This window comes from Erinaceus europaeus, chromosome 4, assembly GCF_950295315.1.
Source record: "Erinaceus europaeus chromosome 4, mEriEur2.1, whole genome shotgun sequence".
Lineage (NCBI taxonomy): Eukaryota > Metazoa > Chordata > Mammalia > Eulipotyphla > Erinaceidae > Erinaceus > Erinaceus europaeus.
Genome location: NC_080165.1, coordinates 98,001,723 through 98,026,058, shown reverse-complemented (window position 1 = coordinate 98,026,058; position 24,336 = coordinate 98,001,723). Strand labels below are relative to the sequence as shown.

Here is a 24,336-nt window from a genome sequence, read left to right as displayed (position 1 = left end):
ACAGTGTAATACCACATACTAAGTACTTTGTGGAATTGAACATGAGGGTATAATTTTTTCCTTTATAATGAAAAAAAAAAAAACTCCTTTTGCTTTATAACTCGGTGTTAGAGTAAAGGACTTGCATGCCTTGATGTTTTGGGGTTCAATCCTTGACACTGCATATGACAAGAGCTGAGTAGGCAATGGTCTCCCCACACCTTTCCTCATCAAACTAAACAAAGAAGGAGGCCGGGAGCTCACTCACCTGCTAAAGGACATAGTTTACCACACAAATGGCCTGGGTTTGAACTCCTGACCATCCTATGGGTGTCCCAAACAAAGGGGCAGCTTTATGAGCAGTGGGGCAGTACTGAGGTTCTCTCCTTCTCTCTCTGGATCTCTCACTATCTGTTTCTTATCCTCTACAGGGGCGGTGGAACCAGGTGGGGAGTGGGGGGAAGCTTCACGAGTGGTGAGGCAAGTACCACAGGTGTCTCTCTCTCTCTGTTTCTCTCCCTATCTTCCCCACCCTTCTCAAATTCTCTCTGAACTTTCAAATAAAGAGAAAAATAATGGTTGACAGGAGTGATGGGCTTATTGTGCAGGCACAGAGCCCTAGCTATATCTGGTTGAAACACACACACACACACACACACACACACACACACACACACACACACACACACACACACACATTCAGTTCCTTCTAAAAAAAATATCAAAGCCAGGGGAGTCAGATGATAGTGCAGCGGGTTAAGTGCATGTGGCGCAAAGCACAAGGACCAGCAGAAGGATCCCAGTTCCAGCCCCCGGCTCCCCACCTGTGGGGGAGCCGCTTCACAGGTGGTGAAGTGGGTCTGCAGGTGTCTAGCTTTCTCTCCTCCTGTGTCTTCCCCTCCTCTCTCCATTTCTCTCTGTCCTATCCAACAATAACGACATCAAGGGCAACAAAAGGGAAGAAATAAATATTAAAAAAAAAAACCAAAGCCAGGTGGGGAGATCACATGCATAATAGTTATACAAAAGACTTGCATATCTTAGGCTCTAAAGTCACAGGTTCAATCCCCCACACCACCATAAGCCAGAGTTGAGCAGTGCTCTGGTTAAACAAACAAAACCAGAAAAAAAAATACCAAAACCTTAGTTCTCTCCCCCTCCCTGAAATAATAATGTCATGATATAAAGGGAGTGGAGCTGAACCTGTTGGTGGTGTTGGGGTGGGGGGCATGGTCTCCCCAGCGAATCACATCCAGCTTTCTTAGCTCCTTGAAGGCCCAGGTCTAGGCTGCATTGGGGATTCCTTCCTTTTATTTTTTTAAACTTATTTTGGGGGAGTCAGGCAGTAGTGCAGCAGGTTAAGCGCACGTGGCACAAAGCTCAAGGACTGGCATAAGGATCCTGGTTCGAGCCCCCGGCTCCCCACCTGTAGGGGAGTCACTTCACAGGCAGTGAAGCAGGTCTACAGGTGTCTATCTTTCTCTCCCCCTCTCTCCATTTCTCTCAGTCCTGTCCAACAATGATGACATCAATAAGAACAACAGCAATGAAAAATAACAAGGGCAACAAAAGGGAAAATAAATATAAAAAAAAAATTTTAAACCTCATTTTGGGGGGCTGGGTGTTGGTATACCTGGTTGGGCGCACATGCTACAATGCACAAGGACCTGGGTTCAAGGCCCTAGTCCCCACCTGCAGGGGGATAAGCTTCATAAGTGATGAAGCAGTGCTGCATATCTTCTCTGTCTCTCTCTCTCTCTTCCTCTCTCTCTCCCTCTCTCTCTCTCTCTCTCTCTCTCTCTCTATATATATATATGTATATATATATATACACACACATATATATATATATATATATATATATATATATATATATATATATATATATCTTCCCCTCTTGATTTCTGGCTGTCTCTATCAAATAAATAAATAAAGATAGTTAAAAATTTATTTATTTTTAATTTTGGATAGGGAGAGAAGAAGAAATAGAGAGGAAGAGAGATACCTACAGAACTGCTTCATCACATCACTTGGGACTCAGGGCTTGAATCTAGGTCCTTGTGCATTGTAAGAGGTGTGCTCAACCAAGTGGGGTTCAAGTCCCCAGTTGCCGTGTGTGTGTGTGTGTGTGTGTGTGTGTGTGTGTGTGTGTGTGTGTAGGGGGGAAGCTACATGAGTGGTGGAGCAGTGCTACAGATGTCTCTCTCCCTGTATTTCCCCTTCCCTGTCAATTCTTGGTCTCTATCTACAGGAAAAGGAAGAGGAGGAGGAAGAGGACAACAACAATGAGAAGGAGAAGGAGGAGAAGAAGTAGGAGGAGGAGAAGGAGAAGAGGAAGAAGATCATCCTTGGGTGGGGACTGAGAGCAAGATGGGGCCAGTTCAAATGGTATGAATAAAGGGCCCTCTGATTCTCCTGCCTCCAGAAGCACCCCTGCCCCTACCTGTTCCTTTTAGACTTCTACCTGACACCCAGAGCTTGTCAGTCCCTCTGAACTACCCAGGAATTGACAGAATTAGGGATGGGATGCTCGCTCTAGCCACATGGGGGCACCCTCATACCATACTTTGTGATGCCAGGCCCCCAGCTGGTGGGGACTGAGGTTGAAGCTATGTCCTGGAGCCTCACAGGGTCAGGAGGGCTTCACAGAGCCCTGCAGCTCAGCTCTTGCTCCCAGGGAAGGGGCTGTCATTCTCCTTGTCTGAGGACCCCTGGTGGCCTGGGATGCCTCACCTACTCTGAACAGAGAGGCTGAGAGATGTTCACAAGTCCCAAAATGATTCTGGCAGGATAGGTGGGGGCTCTCATCACATCTGTGGTCTGGCTGTAGTGTGAAAAGTTCAAAGAATCTTCTGGGGACACAGCATAATGGGTCTATAAAAAGACTTTCATTTCTGAAGCTCCAAAGGTCTCAGATTCAATCCCCAGCACGACTATAAGCCAGAACTGAGCAGTGATCTGGTAAAAAAAAACAAACCAAAAAACCAAAAAATTATATATATATTTATATGTATATATATATATATATATATATATATATATATATATATATATACATATATATATAAAATATTCTGAGGGCTCAGGGGCACAACATATGTGTGAGACACTAGGTTCAACTTCCAGCACCATGAATAATAATTTAAAAAGAAAGACTCTTCTGGAGGTTTCCTTTTTTCTTTTTTCTTCCATTTTCTGTCTTTCTTTTCTTTTTCTTTTTCTTTTTTTTTGGCATAGCCAGGGCCTCAAACATGCAGAATTACACTGCTACTGAGCTGTTTTGTTCATATATATGGAGAGAGAGAGGCAGAAAAGCGAAGGGTTAACTTCTCAAGAGAAAAGCCAAGTGGTAACTTCTCAAGAGAAACAAGGATTCACTTATTAGCTGAAGAAAATAAAAAACAACACAGTATTTCTCTCTCCCCTTCCCCTTTTAATTTCTCTCTGTCACTATTGGATTACATAAAAACAAATGAAATATTAAAACAACAACCACCAATGAATGTGGATAATGGCACTCTGGTCTCATGCTAGTCAACAAGCGAGTGCATGATCTACTTGTTCCAAAGAAGGGAAGTGCTGGTCTCCATGACAATGCCTGAGGGGTGCCAGCATTCACCTGAGCACAGAGCACTGGGCACTCACCTGAAATGCTCACAGAGCCCCACTCACCTGAGGTACTCATAGAGCCCATACATGGGCAGGAAGTCGATGTCTGACAGGAACATGTAGGGTGTGCCCACGTGTTTCATGGCCACATTGCGCAGCAGGTTCACGGGGTAGAATTGTCCCTCCTTGTAGACAATGTGGTAGGCCACATTGTGGCGGCTCATGAGCACCTCTGAGCCCTGTGCATAGCGCAGGAACTGCTGGGCCTCGGCATCTGACAGGTAGAGAGCCAGGCTGATGGGCCCCTCCCAGTGCTTGCAGATGGCCTCCAGCATCTGGAGCCTGGAAGATAGCAAGGGGGTGGTGGTGGTCAGGGACCCAGACTGTGCAAACAATACCTGCTGACCTCCTGGGGCCTGGAATGGCCAGGGCTCTACTCCACTAACATCTGGTCAACTGGCTCAGAGTCCCTATCCTTGCTCAGGTTCAACCCCAGCCCCCACTGCTTCAGTGTTGTAGTCTCTCTCTCTGTGTGTCTCTGTCTCTCTCTCTTTTTCTCTGCCGCTAGAAAATATACAAAGAAGGAAAGTAGATGGACTTAAAAAAAAAGGACATCCTGATGGTTTTGTTAAGGGCAAGAAATTAACAGGAAGTACCTGGGGGAACATGGACACTGCTGCACTACGCCAGAACACATGTTCTCTGGGCCACATATTTCCCATACTATTGGACAAGGAATAGGTATACAGGTATTGCACAGGGAAATGGGAGCAGTAACAGGTGTGAGTGTCTAACTCCCTCCAGTACAGCTTCTAATCTCTGTTTCTACCTGAACAAATGATATTGGAAGCGTTACACCCCAGTATAAGCATCTTGTTGGTGGAGTGTAGGGAGATTATACTAAATGCTGTAAGAAGTAAGATTGTTTTCATTTTGAATAATATATATGGCATAATAGATATAGATATATCACAATAGGACATGTGCTATCTTAGTGTTTCACTGCCCCCTGTCCCCTCCCACAACACCACCAGGGGCCTTCTAGAAAAAAAGAGTTCCTGCCTGGGTACTTGTTGACAGTCACTGTAGAAAAAAATTGAGCTGTTTATCTAAGACCTTCTATCTGCTAAGGAACCCCACACAACTATGTGAGGAGGGTCACATAATGACCCAAACCAGGCCCCAAACATAGAAAAGAGTTTTCTCTCCATCACCTACCACCCCATGCACCATCTTTCCCCTCTTCTCTTAGCCAATCATAATAAGACTGTGAATCTGTGTATCTACAGAGAACAGGGCAGTTTCAAACTTGTGTGAGAGAAATACTTGGTTGTCATCTCTAGTCATTGTGAGCCAATGTGGTGGACCCAGGTTGGGCTGGTGCCTGGTTTTGTAGAAGTAAAGAAATTGTCTCACTTCCTGCCTTTCTCAAGTCTCCCGAGTCTGTTCTTGAGAAGAATGGGTAAAACTGATTTTTTACATAATTTTTAAAATATTTATTTATTTATTCCCTTTTGTTTCCCTTGTTGTTTTATTGTTGTAGTTCTTATTGTTGTTGTTACTGATGTCATTGTTGGATAGGACAGAGAGAAATGGAGAGAGGAGGGGAAGACAGAGAGGGAGAGAGAGAGAGAGACCTGCAGACCTGCTTCACCACCTGTGAAGCGACTCCCCTGCAGGTGGGGAGCCGGGGGATTGAACCGGGATCCTTGAGCTTTGCACCACGTGTGCTTAACCCATTGCGCCACCGCCCAACTCCTGTAAAACTGATTTTTAACAACGTTGTAAAGATTTCCTTCTAGCTCAGAACATCTACAGTGGGATAAGTCAGCTCTACTGATCTACAGTGACGGCCAGTCATAGAAGATTAAGACAAAACAAGGCCACTCAATCACAAGGAGCAGCAAGACAAGCAGTAAAAGCACAATATAAGTGCTAACTATGACCACGGACTCAGGACAACACACCAGACACCTTCTCAATTCTCTCAGGAACTCTATACCTGTTGCTGTGTTTCTGATGAGGGAATTGAAGTTCCAGATGTCTAGTCAGCTCAGATTCTTGGATTTGAACCAGCCATGTGTAGGCAGGTATATGGTTACAGCTTTGGAGATGGTGAGGAGAAAATAATACTGAGTGTTTGGCAAAAGTAATGGAAGAGCCTGTGACCACTAGGGACAAAAGTGTCCTTGGGTGATACTTATCTTTGTTTCTCAACATCCTTATTGTCCTATCCCTGGACCCAGTCAATGAGTCACCTTTGCAAGGCTACCTGAGAAGCACCCAGCCAATGGGGGAAACAGAGCCAAGAGAAAGGGGATTAGGGGAGTGAGGGAGGCATTTCCCACAGCGAGGGTTCGGCACTATTGTTTGAAGAGAAATCTATAAAGATTCCCCACCCCCAAAAGGCAGTATAAGTGGCAGGAACATAATATGTATGGTTAAGAAACAGCAAAAGCCTATTTCAGTTTTTTTTTTTTCCTTCTTTCGCCTACCCAACAAGAGCTACCTCATCAGCAGCCTCCTGGTCAGAATGCCCACTTTCCTAGGACAATTACCAGGAAATAGATTTCATACATTTCTAAGTGCTCCCAAACAGAAGAAAATGGGCACACCTATCTCCAGTCAATGGCTTCTCGATGGATTGGCAGAGATTCCTCTTTGCAATTCTGGGAATTAGAATTGCTCTGCTTTTCTTCCTCCTTCCCAGTGGAGGGTTAAGATATTCACTGAATGGCCTCCGCACCCTTCCGCTTCTCACACTTTATAACACTTAGCTAATCAAACTGAACAGAGCTCATGTCTTGAAGGAGTTTCTACCTTTCTACAACATCTAAGCTCACTGAAATGTGCCTTTGGCCTCTGCCAGGAGGCCTGGTCTTTCCTAGGCCCCCAGGAGCTGCCATCAGTACTGAATTCACCTTACCCTGTCTCCCCCCCCCCCACACACACACACACACTGCTCAGCTCTGGTTTCTAGTGGTGCTGGGGACCTCTGGTGCCTCAGACATGAAAATATTTTTGTGTAACCATTATGCTAGCTCCCCAGCCCTCCTCTGGTTTCACTGTTTCCAAAATGGGGGTGGGCTAGGATGAGGCTGCACTTGGAAGGGAGAGGTGCTTGCAAATCATTGGAGACTAGAGGCAAGGAGTGGCAAAGTGAAAATCTTCCTTCCTTCCTTCCTTCCTTCCTTCCTTCCTTCCTTCCTTCCTTCCTTCTTTCCTTCCTTCTGACACCAACGTTGTAGGTGTTCAGTGTCTGTATAATTAATCCATTGTTCCCAGTGGCCATTTTCCCTGCGCTCGCCTTCTTTTTTTCTTTTCTTCTTTCTTTATTAGATAGAACAGAGAGAAATTGGGGTGGGGATAAACAGAAAGACCCCTGCAGCACTGCTTCACCCCTCATGAAGCTCTCTCTGTAGGTGGGACTATAGGCTTGAACCTAGGTAGTATGTGCACTTAACCCAGTGCAACACTGTCTGAACCCCCACCCCAAGGCTGTATTATATATCTGTCAAGGGAATTTTATTGTATCTTTTAAATAACATGACACTATTTTAACAGAAAAATGTTCCCTGTTCTGTAAAGAATGGAACCCAGATAAGGGGTCACCCCAAGGCATTAAGAAAAGGCCTGGGAACAGGGTGCCTTTCTCTGGAGAGGGATGTGACAAGCCAGAGGTGAGCCAAGCTCCCACCCAGGGTCCAGGGCTGCCCACATTCAGTGTGCACCTGCAGCCTCTCCTGACCCTGGGCTGGATATCTGTCACCAGTTCCAACTGGCCCACAGAGGACCAGAGCACCCTGGCCACCCTCTGCAAGACTCAGATGACAACTCGGCTCCCGTTCTGCCCATGGTCACGACCATGTCCCCCAGGTAACACTGGGCAGCACATAGCTGGCAGAGGGAGACTGGCACACAAGACTTCCAGGCAGAGGCGCAAAGGTAGTGTCTCACTACCCCAGGCAGGTGTGACAAGATGCTAGGGTCCTCTTCTCTTTTTGATATGGGGAACCCAGCCAGCAGGTCTCCTGGTTCCAACAGCAAATGGTCAGGCCTTCTTGGCAGCTCGTGGTTAGTCTGGTGGAGCGTCTCAGGCCAGAGGCAGAGGTAGTCCGGCCCCTTCTGTGGTGGTCTGGGGAATTCAGGCCCCAGGGCTCACAGATGGGGCCTGGTGGGCCACTGTAGGGGTGCAGGAGTGAGTCCGGTGAGGCCTGAGGGACTGGCAGGGGTGGCTAGGGGTCAGGATGGAGCACCGGGGCTGGTGGGCCCAACCTAGGTCCAGCAGAGCTCGCTGTGGCTGTCTCGGGTGCCCCAGGAGGAGCTGGTTTGGTGGCCGTCCCAGGAGTGATGGGGGCTCTGGTGTGGGCAGCAGTGTCTGGGGTTGGCCGGACTGGCTGTCGTCCAAAAGGAGCCGCAGGGGCCGGCAAGGCTGCTTGGGTGGATGGGGATGTTCTAAGAGTAACTGCTTTTGTTGCTGTGGCTGTACAGGGCCCAGCAGTGAAGGTTTTGGGGGTTCAGCCTGCTCTGGGTCACCCCCTAACAACTGGGGTTGTCCCAGGCCCAGTAGTGACTGCTGGGGCCGGCCTAGGAGAGACCTCCGAGGCAGGCACAGGGCTGATAGTGCCCGCCTTGGGCAGCAGCACTGGCCTACAAGGGCAGTGGAGGCCAGCATCATGGGCGCATTATGAGCAGTGACTGTGGGGGATGGCACCACAGGCACTGAGCAAGCTGTGACTGGAGTGGTCGGTGCCGCTGTCCTGAGGATGGCCTGTCAGGCCAGCCACGGAAACATGGGTGGACCCATGTCCGTGGGCCAGCAGTGGTGCCAGAGGTTCAGTAGGGGTCGGCAGTGGTTGCGGGGGCCCAGGAGGGAGCGCAGGGGGCAGTAGGGGGCGGCAGCGGTGGCACAGACCCAGAAGGGAGCACAGAGGGTAGTAGTGGTGACAGGGAATGCAGGCATCAGCAGCGCTGCCTGGGGCCCAGCAGTGCCCAGTGTGGGCAAAAGGGTCGGTCCAGGAGTACCTGTGGGGCCAGCTGCACTGACCTGAGGCTGGAAGCGGCCACTGGGGGTGGCAGGGCTGACCTGGGCCTGAAAGTGGCCGCTGGGGCCAACTGCGCTGACTGGGGAGAGGGGGTGGCTGTCGGGGCAGATGGGGTAGCCTGGGGTTCCAGAGAGTCTGCTGGGGCTGGCATCGCTGGCAGGGATCTGAGGCTAACCTTTGGGCAGGGTGGGGCTGGAGCTGCTGTTGCTGCTGCTATTCCTGGGCTGGGCTGCTCTGGTCCCAGGAGCTGTCTGGGAGTGCCCCTCCTTCTGAGGAGCATACCTGCTTGGACGACTGCAGGAGAACCTTTTCCTCCTGGCCATAGTGGGGTTCCAAGTCCTGTTGAGGGCTTCTTGGCTCTGGGGCCAACCCTTTTTCCTTTGACTCAGCAGCCAACACCACTGAGCTGACTTCCACTTCTTGGGGCTTCTTGGCCATGAGATACTCCCACTTCTGCTTCCGCTCATGGTGCTCCAAGGCTAAGTCCTTGTGCAGGGCATCTAGCAAGCTGAAGCTGGAGATGGAGAAGCCCTCGATGACCTCCTCGTCCTGAGAGCCCGACTCATGGCGGCGGCGGTGGTTTGGGGGGGGGGGGCACAGGGGGGTGGCGTGCGGGGCGCGGGCAGCAGCCCCACATTCTCCTTGCCAGGCCCAGGCTCATCACCCGCCGCCAAGCAGGGCTTCTGAAGGTGGGTTTGGGTGTGTCCCGTGCGGGGCGCTGGCTGGGCTGGGCCGTGGCCTCCATGCCAGCAGGGGTGGGGGGTGGGGGTGGGGGTAGAGGTCAGTGCCGGGTCCTGCGTGGCCAGGGTACCTCGGGGATGTGCCCCACTGCGGGAGGGCCGCAGGCTGTCGAGCTGGGGTGCACAACAACTCTGTTTAGGGATTTTTAAACTTCCTGATGTCCAGGCTGCCACTCAAAACAATGAAATCGGATTCTTTGTGAGATCTAGCTATACTCAGCACCCTTCCTCCTTCCTTCCTTCCTTCTTTCCTCCCTCCCTCCCTTCCTTCCTTCATCAGTGTTATCACTACTGGGCTTCAAGGCCTGCATGACAAATCCACCACTCCAGGTGGCAATTTTCTTTTCTTCTTCTTCTTCTCCTTATCAGAGCTCTGCTCAGTTCTGGCTTATGGTGGTGTGAAGGTTTGAATCTGGGAACTTCAGAACTTCAGGCATGAACGTGTTTTTGTGTAACCATCATGCTATCTCCCCTACTCCTCCTTTTCTTATTCTTTTAATATTATGATAGAGAAATAAGGTGAGATAGAGGGAAATAGAAAAATACCTGTAGCACTGCTTCACTGATCCTGAAGCTCTTCCCCCCTGCAAGCAGGGACAGGGGGCTTGAACCCAAATACTTGTGCATGGCAATGTGTATGCTCAGTCAGATGTGCGACTGCCTGACCTCCTGAGGATAATTTTGAGTGTATGGATGGGTTAAAGAGCCAGTAGTAGGCTGAAATGCAGGAGGCAACTTGGCTGACCATGGAGAGTGTAGACTGAGTCCAGAAACAGTAAGGCCACCAGAGTCTCAGCAGAAAGGTGCTGCTGGGGTGATGGCTGTCACCTCCACTCAGACATGGCAGGAAGTGGTGACACATGTCCTGGAAGAGCTACAGATGTCAACCTGTTGGAGGGCAGTTTAGGGAAAAGAGCACCCCACCTGTGCACTGTACAGGAAGGCTGGAGAAGGGCCAGAAGCAGGGCCAGAAGCAGGGCCAGAAGCCCAGGGTGTCTGCACATCCTGCCCCAGCACCCCTCCCTCCCCCCACTGCAAAGGTCATAAAATGCAGATGGAGGCAGAGGTGACACCTGGAGACAAAGGCTCAAGCACATTCCCTAAGGGCCCCACCCTTCCTCTGAAGGGACTAGAAATCTGGGAAAACCTGGAGGCCCCAGTGCCTTTGTCCTCTCCTTTTAGGGGGTCTACATGCCTATATGACTTGTACTTTGCTAGTCAATAAATGTCCATCTTCCTGAAACATGTGGTTTTTCCATGTAGAAGTCAGTCTAGACTCCTTAGGCCAATCAACATTCTAGAATTCTATCCAGTCCCAGTCTTTTGTGTTTCTGACTGTCCATCACCCACCTGTGTCAGCCCTTTGACACCCTCTCAGGCTGTGAGACTCTCTGACCAGGAGTCTCAGTAGGATTACCTGAGGGCATCCCCTGATTCTCAACTGGTAGAGTTTCTCTTCTCTGTCTCTTCCCCCCTCCCCCTCTTGGTCTCTCACCCTCTGTCAAAGAAAGAAAGAAAGAAAGAAAGAAAGAAAGAAAGAAAGAAAGAAAGAAAGAAAGAAAGAAAAGAAAGAAAGGAAAGAAAGAATGAATAGTGGACATGTAACTCTAATAACTATAGTAACCATAGTGCACATGCATAGTGTGATAAAGACAGAGACATATGTATACATAGGATAAGACTCAACCCAAACCTAATTGGCCAATGGAGATATAACTTTGAAACCAGAGGCCCAAGCTAGTATAAGTAGAGGCTCAGAAACCAGCTGGATGAAGCACTTCCGCTGTTGCTGACTGGGATGCAGAAGCTAAAAACTTAAAGCACATTCTGCTTTAGGCTAGTAACTGCTTCCCCAGCTCCAGGGCCCCTCACTCATGTGGGTGCTAGCAGACAAAGGACCTTCTCCTGGGCAACACAGTGGGCGGTGACTACATCTTGAACCTTACCTGTGAACAGCTATAAGTAAGGAGAGGGTATCGGGTTGACTGTGTTGTGTGAATTGTGTGACCGTTCTCTGGCATCTTAAAATAAGTAAAAAATTATTGCTTAACCCCGGCACGCTCTCAGAGTGAGTTCTTGCTCTAAATCCCTACTTGTGACAGGAAGGAAGGAAGGAAGGAAGGAAGGAAGGAAGGAAGGAAGGAAGGAAGAGAGAGAGAGAGAGAGAAAGAAAGAAAGAAAGAAAGAAAGAAAGAAAGAAAGAAAGAAAGGAAGAAAGAGAAAAAGGAAGAAAGAAAGAAGAAGAGAAAGAAAGAGGGAGGCTGGGTGGTGGCGCACCTAGTTGAGTGAACATGTTACAATGTGCAAAGATCTGGGTTTGAGCCCCCTGGTCCTCACCTGCAGGGGGAAAGCTTTGAAAGTGGTGAAGCAGGGCTGCAGGTGTCTTGTCTCACTCCCTCTCTATCACCCCTTCCTTTCGACTTCTGGCTGTCACTATCCAAAAGATAAAAAAAAATTGGGGGGCTGGGCGGTAGTGCAGCGGGCTAGGTACAAGGATCGGTGTAGGGATCCCGGTTTGAGCCCCTGGCTCCCCACCTGCAGGGGAGTCACTTCATGGGTGGTAAGGCAGGTCTGCAGTTGTCTCTCTTTATCTCCCCCTCTCTGTCTTCCCCTCCTTTCTCCATTTCTCTCTGTCCTATCCAACAATGACAACATCAATAACAACAATAATAACCACAACAAGGCTACAGCAACAAGGGCAACAAAAGGGGGGGAAAATGGCCTCTAGGAGCAGTGGATTCATGGTGCAGGCACTGAGCCCCAGCAATAACCCTGGAGGCAAAAAAAAATTAAAAAGAATAAGAAGTCAACCTGGAGCAGTGAAGCCTCAGGGATGACAAAAAATTAACATAAAAAAAGAAAGAAAGACAGAAAAGTAAGAAAGAAACGAAAGTCCATGAGGAGTGGTACAACTGTCCAGGCACTAAGCCCTAATGATAACTCTGGTAGCAAAACAAATAAAACAAAAATCCTCTCTCTGGCTGTTACACAGAGAATTTCTCTTTCCACTCTCTAGAACAATGCTTTACAAAATTAAGGATGCAGAAAATCACCTATGAGGTCTGTTGATAATATAGCTCCCTGAGCCTCACTAGGGAGATTGCAGAGAATTCTTGAGTGGAGCCCAAGAATCTGCATTTCCAAGACACAGCGTGGCTCTGCAAGGCTGGCACATGCTGGGTAGCTCAGTCCCTTCCACCTCCAGAAAACAGAGAAGCCTCATCAGCCACGTGACTCCCTGCAGCTGTGAGTAGTGCTGTACCAGCTGTGACAAATGGCTTCGGGATGGAGAGGGGTGGTGCCGTCCCTCTGGCCAGCCTGTTCCATCCTTTGTGCCATTGTAACTGCCTGGTCAGCAGGGAAGCGTGCTGAGTGTAGCAGCCCCTCCCCCATTCATTTACACCCAACTCTGGGTGGGGGTGAGGGTGGTGGAGATGTACCCCCCCACACAGACATGCACATGCCCACTCTCTAATTTGTTATGGCATTCATACCTGGCCTCCTCTGGACTCAGAGGTTTACAAACACACCTGGAATGTTGCCTCAATTGAAAAATCAATCCAACAGGCAACCGCCAGCCCACTGCATCTTAATTGGATGTGGAGGGGGAATCTCTGTTAGCTCCATCAGTTGGAGGTTCCGCTGTCTAATTCCGGACCAAGTCCAGCTCAGTGGCTCTGGCTAGGTCTGGGATTCTGGGTTGTTTGAATAACAATACCTGTCACGCTGCATTAGGGGGATCACAAGCCTGTTGTGCTGGGGATGTATGTGTGCTTTGAAGGAAAGGTCCTGTGGGGTTGCCAGCAGCCAGTTCTGGAGGAGGCTTCGGGCTGACAGTAGAGGGAGGGATTCTGCTCTGTCTTGTATTCGCTTACTAGTAGCAGGCATACCCAGAAACAAAGAGGGACCTGAGTTATCAATCATGAAATTTGCTTCTCTCTAACTGCTTGTGAATTCCAGATAGAAAAATTGATGGTCCACATAGAAGCCAGGCAAAAGAGAACATGAAGAGAAAGGAAGCTGCTGGATTGTCAGAAAACTCGGTGCGTTTTTACATAGAAAAACAGAAAGAAAAAAAAGCGTCATGACTTCTCTCATGACCCAATAATATTTGTGCAGACCTGTTACTTACTAGGGGACTTTGCAGTTACTTTGTTTACCAAGGCCAGACAACAGTCCGTATTATTGACACTTCACAGATTTAAAGACTCAAAATGCTTAAGGAACCTATCTAGGTCCACAGTTAGTAAGTGGTACAGCTGGACTTTGAACCTGGATCTTTCTCCTTTTAGTTCTCTCTCTCTTTTTCCTAAGTGACCTTAACTCTCCTAAATATCTAGCACTGCAGGTAGAGTGGTCAGTATGTTCAGATCTTGTAAAGACTTTCTAGATATGTGTATATTCCAAGGTTTTTCACAAAGAGTCAACCATTGGGTACAAACTAGAGCCCTGTGAGGGAATTATTTTTCATCTTGCTTATAGGAGGAAAAACAAGATGTGAAGTGACTTGCCCAAGGCCATCCAATGAAGAAGAAGGAGCCAGCTAGTAGGATTCGAACCCAAAGACCAGGTTCCCTTTGCCCAGGACATTAATATTAAGAGACTGGCTGGGGCCATTTAAGGAATCTGAATGTGTCCTAGGGTTGAGTACTGAGTGTGAGTAAGCTCATTTAACCATTACAACAAATCTAGGAGTTAGTTTTTATAATCATCATTTCTAGAATACAGGATGAGGAAACAGGCTTAGAGAAATCAAGTGACTTGCCTGGGGGAGTCAAACTCAAGAAGGGGCAGAGGCATACGAACCATCAAGTGCTCACTTTGTCTTCTTGCATATTCTCTTGCACCTGCAAGTCACCACTAACTCTGCTTAAGAATATCTTGCCGATAAACTGAACATGGTGCTGGGGGAGGGGCATGAATATGGATGAGAAGATGGGGAGGTGGGATAATCACTTATGCAGATAGGCCTATCTGAGCTCTTGGTGCCTCAGGGACTGGACTTGCTTTTTGTTTCCTGGAGAAGGAATGCCCAGTCTCGATCGCCATTCAAGCATGACTATTAAAAAGACTATTAAGTCTTTTTCTCCCTCCCACCCACCCTTCCTTCCTTCCTGTTTTACTTGATAGGACAGAGAGAAATTGAGAGGGGGAGTGGAGTTAGAGAGACATCTGCAGTACTTACTTCACTGCTCATGCAGTTTCCTTCCTGCAGATGGGGAGCAGGAACTTGAACCTGGGTCCTCATACATGGTAATGTATGCTCTCAGCTGGGTGTGCCACTGCCAACACCCCAAGGAAAAGAGTTTATTTTCATGGTTAAATGCCATTTAAGAAATGGGAAAAGGAATATGATGAGAGGAAATGGTATAGCCAGGCGACTTGTGCTTTTCCTGGGACCAAACAGAAAGCTGATGAGGTGCCAAAGGGATTCAGAAGTTTAGGGTTGAGCTCAGGCCTACTATGAACCTTCACTGGGAGTCTGAGAGATCTGAGCCAGGAACGTGGTTTCCCCGAGGTCCTCATGAATCCTGTCTCCCCCCCCCCCCCCCAAGCTCAAATGCTCTCTTCTTCCTTCCTTGAACAGACTCAACCTGTGTGTTTCCCCAAGGGCTTGAGGTTCTTTCTCTCTGTCTGGGGAACACACTGTCCTAGAGGAACCCACCATTTCTCCCTACTTCTCTTCCTGGCTTCTCTCCCATCCTCAGTTTTCTTAGCCTCCTCCTCTGTGCAGGTGATCCCTCTCTGTCTCTTCATCTCTCCACCCCTGTCAGAAGGGTGTTCATTTCACAACCTCTCTTTTACCAACCTGCCCACCTGTCTCTGGCAGGTGGAATTCTATGTGGACTCCCAGCCTCCTATCTCCCATGATAAATGACCTATGTAACTCCTTTTCTTTTGGAAGCAGAACCTGGGAACACAGCATGCAGGAATGCCAGGTCCAGGATGACATGATCCATTGGAGGACTTCTGTAGCTGATTTTGAAGAAGTCACTAAGGCATGAGGGTAACTCCCAGGAGCAGAGAAGAACACAAACTCATAGCCAGCAAGGAAATGGGGACTTCAGTCCTAGACTTGATCTGCTGAAACCTGAATGAGCTTAGAAGTGGACCTCAACTCCCAGATTATACTTGAGTCTCCACGAACACCTAGATTCCTTTCCTGAGACCCTGAGCAAGGGACCCTGCTAGCATGAACAAAGAATAGAATCTTAGAAACTGCAAGAATAAGAGCTTGTAATCTCTTTCTCCATTACTTTCTTCTTTCTTTCTTCCTACCTTCCCCTCTCTCTTTCTCTCTTCCTCTTTTGTTGTTTCTTTTCTCTTTAAAAATATTAATTATACTGTTGAATGTAAAACATTAATTCCCCAATAAAGAAATTAAACATTTAATTAAATAATTACTTTATTATTGGATAGAGACAGACAGAAATTGAGATAGAAGAAAGAGGGAAAGAGACAGAGAGACACCTGCAATCCTGCTCTACCACTTGTGAAGCTTTTCCCCTGCAGGTGGGGACCAGGGTTCTGAACCTGAATCCCCTCATACTGTACTGTATGTACTTAACCAGGTATGCCATCACCTGGCCCCCTAGTTTGTTCTTTTTTTCCTTCCTTCTTTCCTTCTTCCTTCCTTCCTTCCTTCCTTCCATCAGAGCATCACTCTGGTATATGCAATGCCTTGTATTGAACTTGAAACCTCATGCTTAAGAGTCCAAATCTTTATCCACTGTGCTACCTCCCAGGCCAACAAATGTGTTTTAAAGCTAATAAATCACTGATAATTTGATGCATAGTGAAAGAAAAATTAAACATAATCTGTGCCCTAAATATACTATATCCTCCTAGAAGAATATTTTAAATATCAAAAACAATAAATATTTCTTGCTTTTTAGGCACTTGGTAAATAATAGCAATAGATGCTTAAGTAATAGCTGAAGAGTGGCCACATGACTTCTAAGGCTGATAAGGTTACGAGCAGGAAAAGTCCTAGCTGACAATCACATGTAAATTTCCAGACAGAGCAGGTAAATTCCCCAACCCTTTCCCTTCTGGTCTATTCTTGTCTTTGCCACTTGCCTGTCATGGTCTGTAAATTATCTACGTTTGTGAAAAAGAACTCTGGAGGCCTGTGGTTCTCTAAGAGACCACTGAATCTAATGAAACCATTTTAATCTTCAAGTTCCATGAGGTAGGACTTGCAGAGCAAGAATCAGTTTCCATATGCCAAACACAACCACAGCCATTCATTCACTGTGATGCGAGGTTCTGCTCTTGACTCAAGAGGTTCCAGTTACTTCCAATAGACCATGCTGTGTTTGGGTACTTGTTTTCTTATTTTCTTGATCATTATTCAATCATCCATGCCTAACAACGAGTGAAATTTGTTGCCCTTGTCTTTTTATTGTTGTAGTTATTATTGATGTCATCGTTGTTGGATAGGACAGAGAGGAATGGAGAGAGGAGGGGAAGACAGAGAAGAGGAGAGAAAGATAAGACACCTGCAGACCTGCTTCACCGCTTGTGAAGCCACTCCCCTGCAGGTGGGAAGCCACGGGTTTGAACAGGGATCCTTACACCAGTTCTTGAGCTTTGCTTTGCACCACCTGAGCTTAACCCACTGTGCTACCACCCGACTCATGAGTGAAATTTATTGGATGCTTAGTAAGTCTGCCAAGTCCCATTCTCAGCACTTGAAAGGCATTTACTGATTTATCCTTGTGTTTAAACGATCTCTCACCCACACACTAGGTCAGCATCTCCGAAGCAGGAGTATTCCATTCTAAGACTTGACTCCTCACTTGGGGGATTGCCATGAGGTAAAATGAGGCAGCCATGGTGCATGGTGTGTGAACTGAGAAGGAGGCTGGTCAGCCTGTGTGGGAGAGGTACACAGTGCAGTCAGTCTCAGGAAAATTGCATAGTCCTGAGTTAGTGCCCTCAGAGCTTGGGACCCCTTCACCTCCAAGTGACTAGAGAGAGGATTTCAAAAGCATAAATAAAAGGATCTAACTTTGTGTAAAAGACTTCTGGAGGCATGGCTGTGGAGTAGTAGCAGTCTAACTTTGTCTCCTTGACCAACCAGAAAAAGCAATGAAAATTACCTGAACACTCAACAAAGTAACACCAGTATCTCTTTAGAAACTCATTAAGCCACAGGTGAGTGCAGACATGTGTGCTTAGTGGATGGAAATGGGGTACAGGAGACATTATCAGGACTCAAGAAGCTGTACTCAGTGATGGACTGGAGCCAAACTGGGAGTTACCCAGTAGAGCGTATGGCTGGTGGCAGGAAAGTGAATCTGGGTGTTTAATCTGTGAACTCAAGGACAACAGGATATTGAACTGCCCACAAGAACTCACTAGTGTGTTTAAGGGGAAAAATCTAGCTGAAATTAAAGACCTCTGAGTGGCTCACACTCCCACATTGGGCTAGAAAAATAAATCCCAGACTACTTTCGGTGGCATGCTGTGGTGTGTCACTCTGGGGGATTGAGATAAAGCAACAGCTGTTTAACTTTGTGTAAATTCTATTAATAACTTCTAGTCACACTTAGAATAAACTCCAAGCATTTTGTGTTTCTAAGGGGTGTGGGTTGAAGAACAGCAGAGTCAAATCAGAGCTCTGGGAAGCGGGGCACTGAGCTGTGCCACTTTGGTGATTTCACTTTAAGCACAGCAAGCAAGTAACATTGTTCCTAGTGCTAGAAGAAAAGAGACAGGGGCTTAAAACCTTGTAATCTTTTACTGGGGGGAGGGGTCTAGCCTTCTGAATTTAAGGCAAGCACACAACATAAAACAGGGCAGTTGTGACCACAAGACAGTCCAAAGCAACCACCCTCTCACCCCTTCCACAGATCATACAGACAAGAGAAACCTAGAAATCACAATAGCACCACCTGCTGGCCATCAATAACCAGCACAAAAAATACACAAGTAGAAAAACAGAACTAAACAGCCAACTAAACTATGCTGTATCAGCCAGACAGAAAAGAAACAGGAAATCCAAGGAATTACAGATTTGGAGAGACTCTCAGAGACAGACTACAGAAATCTCATTATGAGGCCTCTCCAAGAATTTAAGCAAGAATTAAAATAGCATTTTACTATGGAATTAAAACACACAAGAGAGGAACTTGTTACAGAGTTCACTAAGACTCTTCAGTCAGAAATCACTAAGCAGTTAGGAAGTATGAAAGAAAATTTTCAAACAGAATTCCAGGGAATAAAAGACACTCTAACTGCAATCCATGCCCAGGTAGAAGGCTTAGGCAGTAGATTCACACATTTAGGAGAAATAATCTCCAATCTAGAAGATACAGCCACCCCACTCTTGCAGTTCAAAGATGAGGGAGAGTAATGGTTCAGAAAGACTGAAGCAATTCTCTGTGAAATTGCAGACTCCATCAAAAGACTGAATATAAGGGTGGTAGGTATATCTGAGGAGGACAAGGCTAAAGGCCCAGAGTCCATTTCAGAGCAATTTTATTTGAGAACTTCCCTCAGAACATTCTCATTCAAGAGGCAGAACAACCAGCAAGATTTATAAATACAATAAAGACCAAATGCCAAGGTACATTTTTGTAAAATTGTCAAAACTCAATGACAAGGAAAAAATTTTGCTGGCTGCTAGGGAAAGGAAAGAAGTCACATACAAAGGCAGAGTTATAAGACTTTCAGCAGGTTTCTCTTCACAAAGTCTAGAGGCAAGGAGAGAGTGGAATGACATATTCAAAGTTCTAAATGGGAGGGAATTTCAGCCACGAATGTTGTATCCTGAAAAATTATCCTTCAAATATGAGGGAGAAATAAAGACTTTATCAAATATTCAAGAACTCAAGGAATTTGCCACAATCAACCCCACCTTACAAGACCTACTGAACCGAGTCCCACAAGAAAGGAGGAAGCAAAGGAACACATGTTCTAAACACCAAGTTGCAGATGCTACCACGTTGCTGACCTGACTCCCTAAGACAGATGACATCACCAATGTGCCCTGCAACCCCACCTCTCCAGAGCCCTGCCCCAGTAGGGAAAGACAGAAATAGGCTGGAAGTATGGATTGGCCTGCCAATGCCCATGTTTAGTGGAGAAGCAATTAAAGAAACCAGACCTTTCTGCACCCCATAATGACCCTGGGTCCATGTTCCCAGAGAGATAAAGAATAGAAAAGTTTCCAGTGGAGGGGATGGGATATGGAACTCTGGTGGTGGGAAATGTGTGGAATTTCACCCCTCTTATTCTATGACTTTGTTGATATTTTCTATTTCTTTTTAAATAAATTAAATTAAAAAAAGAGAGGGAGGGAGAGAGGGAGATAGAGAACCTAACGTAAAGTGATGATGGGAATAGAACTTGAGGTTTCATACTTGAGAGTCCAAGGCTTTATCCTCTATACCATCTCCTGGATTGCAGCCATATTGTTTTCTATCAGGGGTTTGACTATACAAAGCCCTCTCTACCACCTGCTATCTCATCTTCCTGGCAAGACCTTTTCTCTGCAATTTACATGCCTGGCTCCTTCAGGTCTGTGCACCTCCTCAGAACAGTCTGTGTTGACCGCATCTAAAAAGAGCTCTCATTTGGTATCACTATTGTCTATCTTAGTTCCTCTGTAACAATTAGCAACACTAGGGTCTAGTTTATGGTGGTGTTGGAGATTAAACTTGGGATGTCAGAGCCTCAGGCATGAGAGTCTTTTCACACAACCATTATGCTACCTCCCAGCCTCCCCTTTTTTAACAGAACAGAGATAAATTGAGAGGGAAAGGGGAGATAGAGAGGGAGAGAGACTTTCAGCACTGCTTCACCACTGCTGAAGCTTTTTCCCTGCAGGTGGGGACTAGGGGCTTGAACCTTGGTCCTTGCACTTGGTAATATCTGTGCTCAACTGAGTATGCCACTGTCCATGTCTCTCTCTCTCTCTTCCTTTCTTTTATTCTCTCTCTTCCTTTTAAATCTTTTTACTTACTAATTTTTGGATAGAGACAGAGAGAAATTGAGAGGGGAGGAGGAGGTAGAGAGGGAGAGAGAGACACCCTGCTTCAACACTTGTGAAGCTTTCCCCCTGCAGGCATTTATTTATTTATTTATTTATTTATTTATTTATTTATTTATTTATTCTAGAACACTACTCAGCTCTGGTGCTGGACACTGAACCTGGGACCTCAGAGCCTCAGTTATGAAAGCTTTTTTGCTGGACCATTTAAGCTGTCTCCTCAGCCCATGAGCACTTGGTTTTCCCTGTTGAAGAGGGAATGGGACACAGCACAAACTATGATGTTGTAATAGTCTAAGCCAGTGGTGTCAACTCTCTCTCACCCTGCCCCATGGGTGGAGAAGAGTAGCGGTGGGAGCCGGGTGGAGGGCAGGGTCCCTCGGTCATACCTGTCCATGGACAGCTGAGCGACCAGGGTGACGTCCGTATTGTCTGCTGCAGGCTCGTACTCGTAGTGCAGGAAGTACAGGTGGGTGCGGTGGACGGTAAACCGCTCTCGCCGGAACTCATAGCACAGGTCATCCTCGTCCAGCTCAGAGAGCTGCTTCTGGAGCTGGAAGGCAGAGAAGGGACTTGGGGAGCTGAAGTGGCCTGCCCCACCCCTTGAGGCCCTGCCCTCCCTTGAGTTGTGACTGGCGCCTGGGATACTCTAGATAGAATGGCAGGGCAAAGGGCTGGGCAGTGGCACATGTGTTTGAGCACACACATTTCCCTGCACAAGGATCTGGGTTCAAGATCTTCATCTCCACCTGCAGACGGAACCTTTAGGATCAGTGAAGCAGTGCAACAGCTGTACCTCTTTCTCTTACCCTCTCTCTCTCTCCCCCTCTGAATCTCTTCCTGTCTTTATAAAAGAAAAGAAAGAAAAATGGAAGGGTAGGTTCACTGTTTTCTTTTCCTCTTCAGTTCAAACTCATCTCAAAAGGTTGATAAGGTGGTCCAGGAGGTGGCTTAGTGGATAAAGCATTGAATTCTCAAGCATGAGGTCCAGAGTTCAATCTTCAGCAGCACATATACCAGAGTGATGTCTGGTCTTTCTCTCTCTCCTTCTATCTTCATGAATAAATAAATAAAATCTTTTTTAAAAATTAAAAAAAAGAATCTCCTTAAAAAAAAAGGGTGATGAGGAAGTGTGGCTGCCTCTTGGGTGGTAGTGAGGATTATGAGCACTGATAAACATATAAGGAACCACAAAGTGTTACCAACAAAACTGTCTCCTGAAATGCAAATAAAGACAACTGCAAGATACCACTTCACTGCTGTGAGAATGTCATACGTCAGAAAAGGTAACAGCAGCAAATGCTGGAGAGGGTGTGGAGTCAAAGGAACCCTCCTACACTGCTGGTGGGAATGTAAACAGGTCCATCCTCTGTGGAGAACAGTCTGGAGAACTCTCAGAAGGCTAGAAATGGACGTACCCTATGATCCTGCAATTCCTCTCCTGGGGATATATCCTAAGGAACCCAACACACACATCCGAAAAGATCTGTGTACACATATGTTCTAGGCAGCACAATTTTTACTAGCCAAAACCTGGAAGCAACCCAGGTGTCCAACAACAGATAAGTGGCTGAGCAAGTTGTGGTATATATACACAATGGAATACTACTCAGCTGTAAAAAATGGTGACTTCACCGTTTTCAGCCCATCTTGGATGGACCTTGAAAAAAATCATGTTGAGTGAAATAAGTCAGAAACAGAAGGATGAATATGGGATGATCTCACTCTCAGGCAGAAATTGAAAAACAAGATCAGAAAAGAAAACAGAAACCTGAAATGGAATTGAAAACAAAAACCTGAAATGGAATTGGCGTATCACACCAAAGTAAAAGACTCTGGGGTGGATGGGTGGGGAGAATACAGGTCCAAGAAGGATTCAGAGGACCTAGTGGGGGTTGTATTGTTATATGGGAAACTGGGGAATGTTATGCATGTACAAACTATTGTACTTACTGTTGAGTGTAAAACATTAATTCCCCAATAATAAAAAAAAATTTTAAAAAACTGTCTCCTGAATGACCCTGCACAAGAATTTCAAGTATTGGGGAACAACTGTCAGAGAGGAGAGAAATGTCAGGGAGCAGCATCTTTGTGAGACCTGGGCTTTTTCTCTCCTGAGACCATGGGAAAAACCACAGATGAAACAGACAGACCTAAACAAAAACACAGACAGACAAAACCCACTGTCTATCTTTTCACTGAGTTTAACAAGAGTCTCAGCATCCCCCCCCCCCTTCTAATTCTCTGGTACTCTAGTCAGTTTGTAGAAGTTCTGGACCAATCTCTTTTTCCTTCCCGCCACAACTGGTGAACCTGCTAATAGGGAAAAAGGACTTAGCATTTGACTCCAGCAGATGCAAACACTTTCCTGTTCCTGATCTGCAGGTACACAGGTGCCCCTCATGCACGAGTCTCACAGAAACCCTACTGGATTCCACCTGGCAGGTGTGACTGTGCTTATTTTATGATGATGAGTTGCAATTCAAAGGGAACACAACTGCAGCAGTGATGGAAACGAGATCGGTGAGTGTTAGGTGGCAGAGCAAATGCAAGGACAAGAGGCAGAAGAGAATCTTTGTGGGGGATAGAAATGTTCCCTGTCACAGTTAGAATGATGGCTGTTTATAAGGGGGTATATAGTTGTGAAAATTCAACACACTGTTGACTTAGAATGGGTGGGTTTTTCCTATGCAAATTACATTTCTTTTTTTTTAATTTATTTTTTATTTAAGAAAGGATAAATTAACAAAACCATAGGGTAGGAGGGGTACAACTCCACACAATTCCCACCACCCAATTTCCATATCCCATCCCCTCCCCTGATAGCTTTCCCATTCTCTATCCCTCCGGGAGCATGGATCCAGGGTCATTGTGGGTTGCAGATGGTGGAAGGTCTGGCTTCTGTAATTGCTTCCCTGCTGAACATGGACGTTGACTGGTCGGTCCATACTCCCAGTCTGCCTCTCTCTTTCCCTAGTAGATGCTTCAGCTCAGACTGTGTCTAGAGACTTCACATGTGGAATGACAACCCTTCAGCTTCATTACTCGGGTGAGACCTTTCCTTTCATAGTATTCTCTAATTCCATCCCAGGTGGCTCACTTTCTAACAAAGTCCCAAAACCTAGATATAGACCAGGTTCTGTGAGAGAGAGCATATGTTCACACGTATCCATAAACTAGTGCAAAATATATACCTGAAAGCAAATTACATTTCAACAAAGAATTTTTTTTTAACACTGCCATTTGCCAAAGTCCATGATATAGATCTTGTTCATCGCAAGGTACCATATAGTAGAATGCAGATTACACTTTACATGGACAGAGTTATTAATCTGGCTGAATGTGATGGAGCATTTTTCTAAGAAGAATGCAAGAAGGCATATGTATACACACACACACACACACACACACAATTATATATATATATATATATATATATATATGCATGTCTCCAAACAGGGTACTAATCAATAAGAAAATACATTAACCCACTGTTGTATATCTTTGTCTCAGTTAAGGTCATTTCCTTAATAAACTCAGCCACAGCAATAATTCTCAAGTTGTGTGCTATGACTGAGGATGCATTGGTTTCTCTAATCCTTTGTCCCTCCCCAGAGCTTCACCCTTTTCTCTAGCCATCAGATTGGAGGGGAAGCCATGCTACTCCATGGAAGAGACTAAACCTCAGTAGGAAGCCCCAGTTTCTTGCCCCTCTACCACTGCCATGAGAACAAAAAAAGCCGTAAGAAAGCTGTGGCATATCTACACAATGGACTACTACTTAGCTATAAAGAATGATGAACTCACCATCCTCACTTCATCTTGGATGGAGCTTGTAGGAATATTGTTAAGTGAGATAAGCCAGAAAGAGAAGGGTGAATATGGGGTGATCTCACTTGTGGGAAGAACTTAAGAAACAAGAACAGAAAGGGGAAACACAAATCAGAACTTGGACTGGGTTGAT

The 24,336-nt window shown here is 46.4% G+C and overlaps 1 protein-coding gene and 1 pseudogene across 5 annotated transcripts in view; both read right to left on the bottom strand.

Annotated features, from left to right (window-relative positions):
* The window catches only part of LARGE1 (LARGE xylosyl- and glucuronyltransferase 1), a 705,604-nt gene that overhangs the window by 29,480 nt on the left and 651,788 nt on the right, over positions 1-24,336 (bottom strand). For all 5 annotated transcript variants that reach the window (XM_060190108.1, XM_060190109.1, XM_060190106.1 and 2 more), the window contains 2 exons: positions 20,762-20,925; positions 3,652-3,930 (listed from right to left, as the gene is read on the bottom strand). In XM_060190108.1, the coding sequence (XP_060046091.1) occupies positions 3,652-3,930; positions 20,762-20,925 (443 nt within the window). The remainder of the gene's footprint in view (positions 1-3,651; positions 3,931-20,761; positions 20,926-24,336) is intronic.
* On the bottom strand, positions 7,626-9,071 carry LOC132538184 (uncharacterized; annotated as a pseudogene).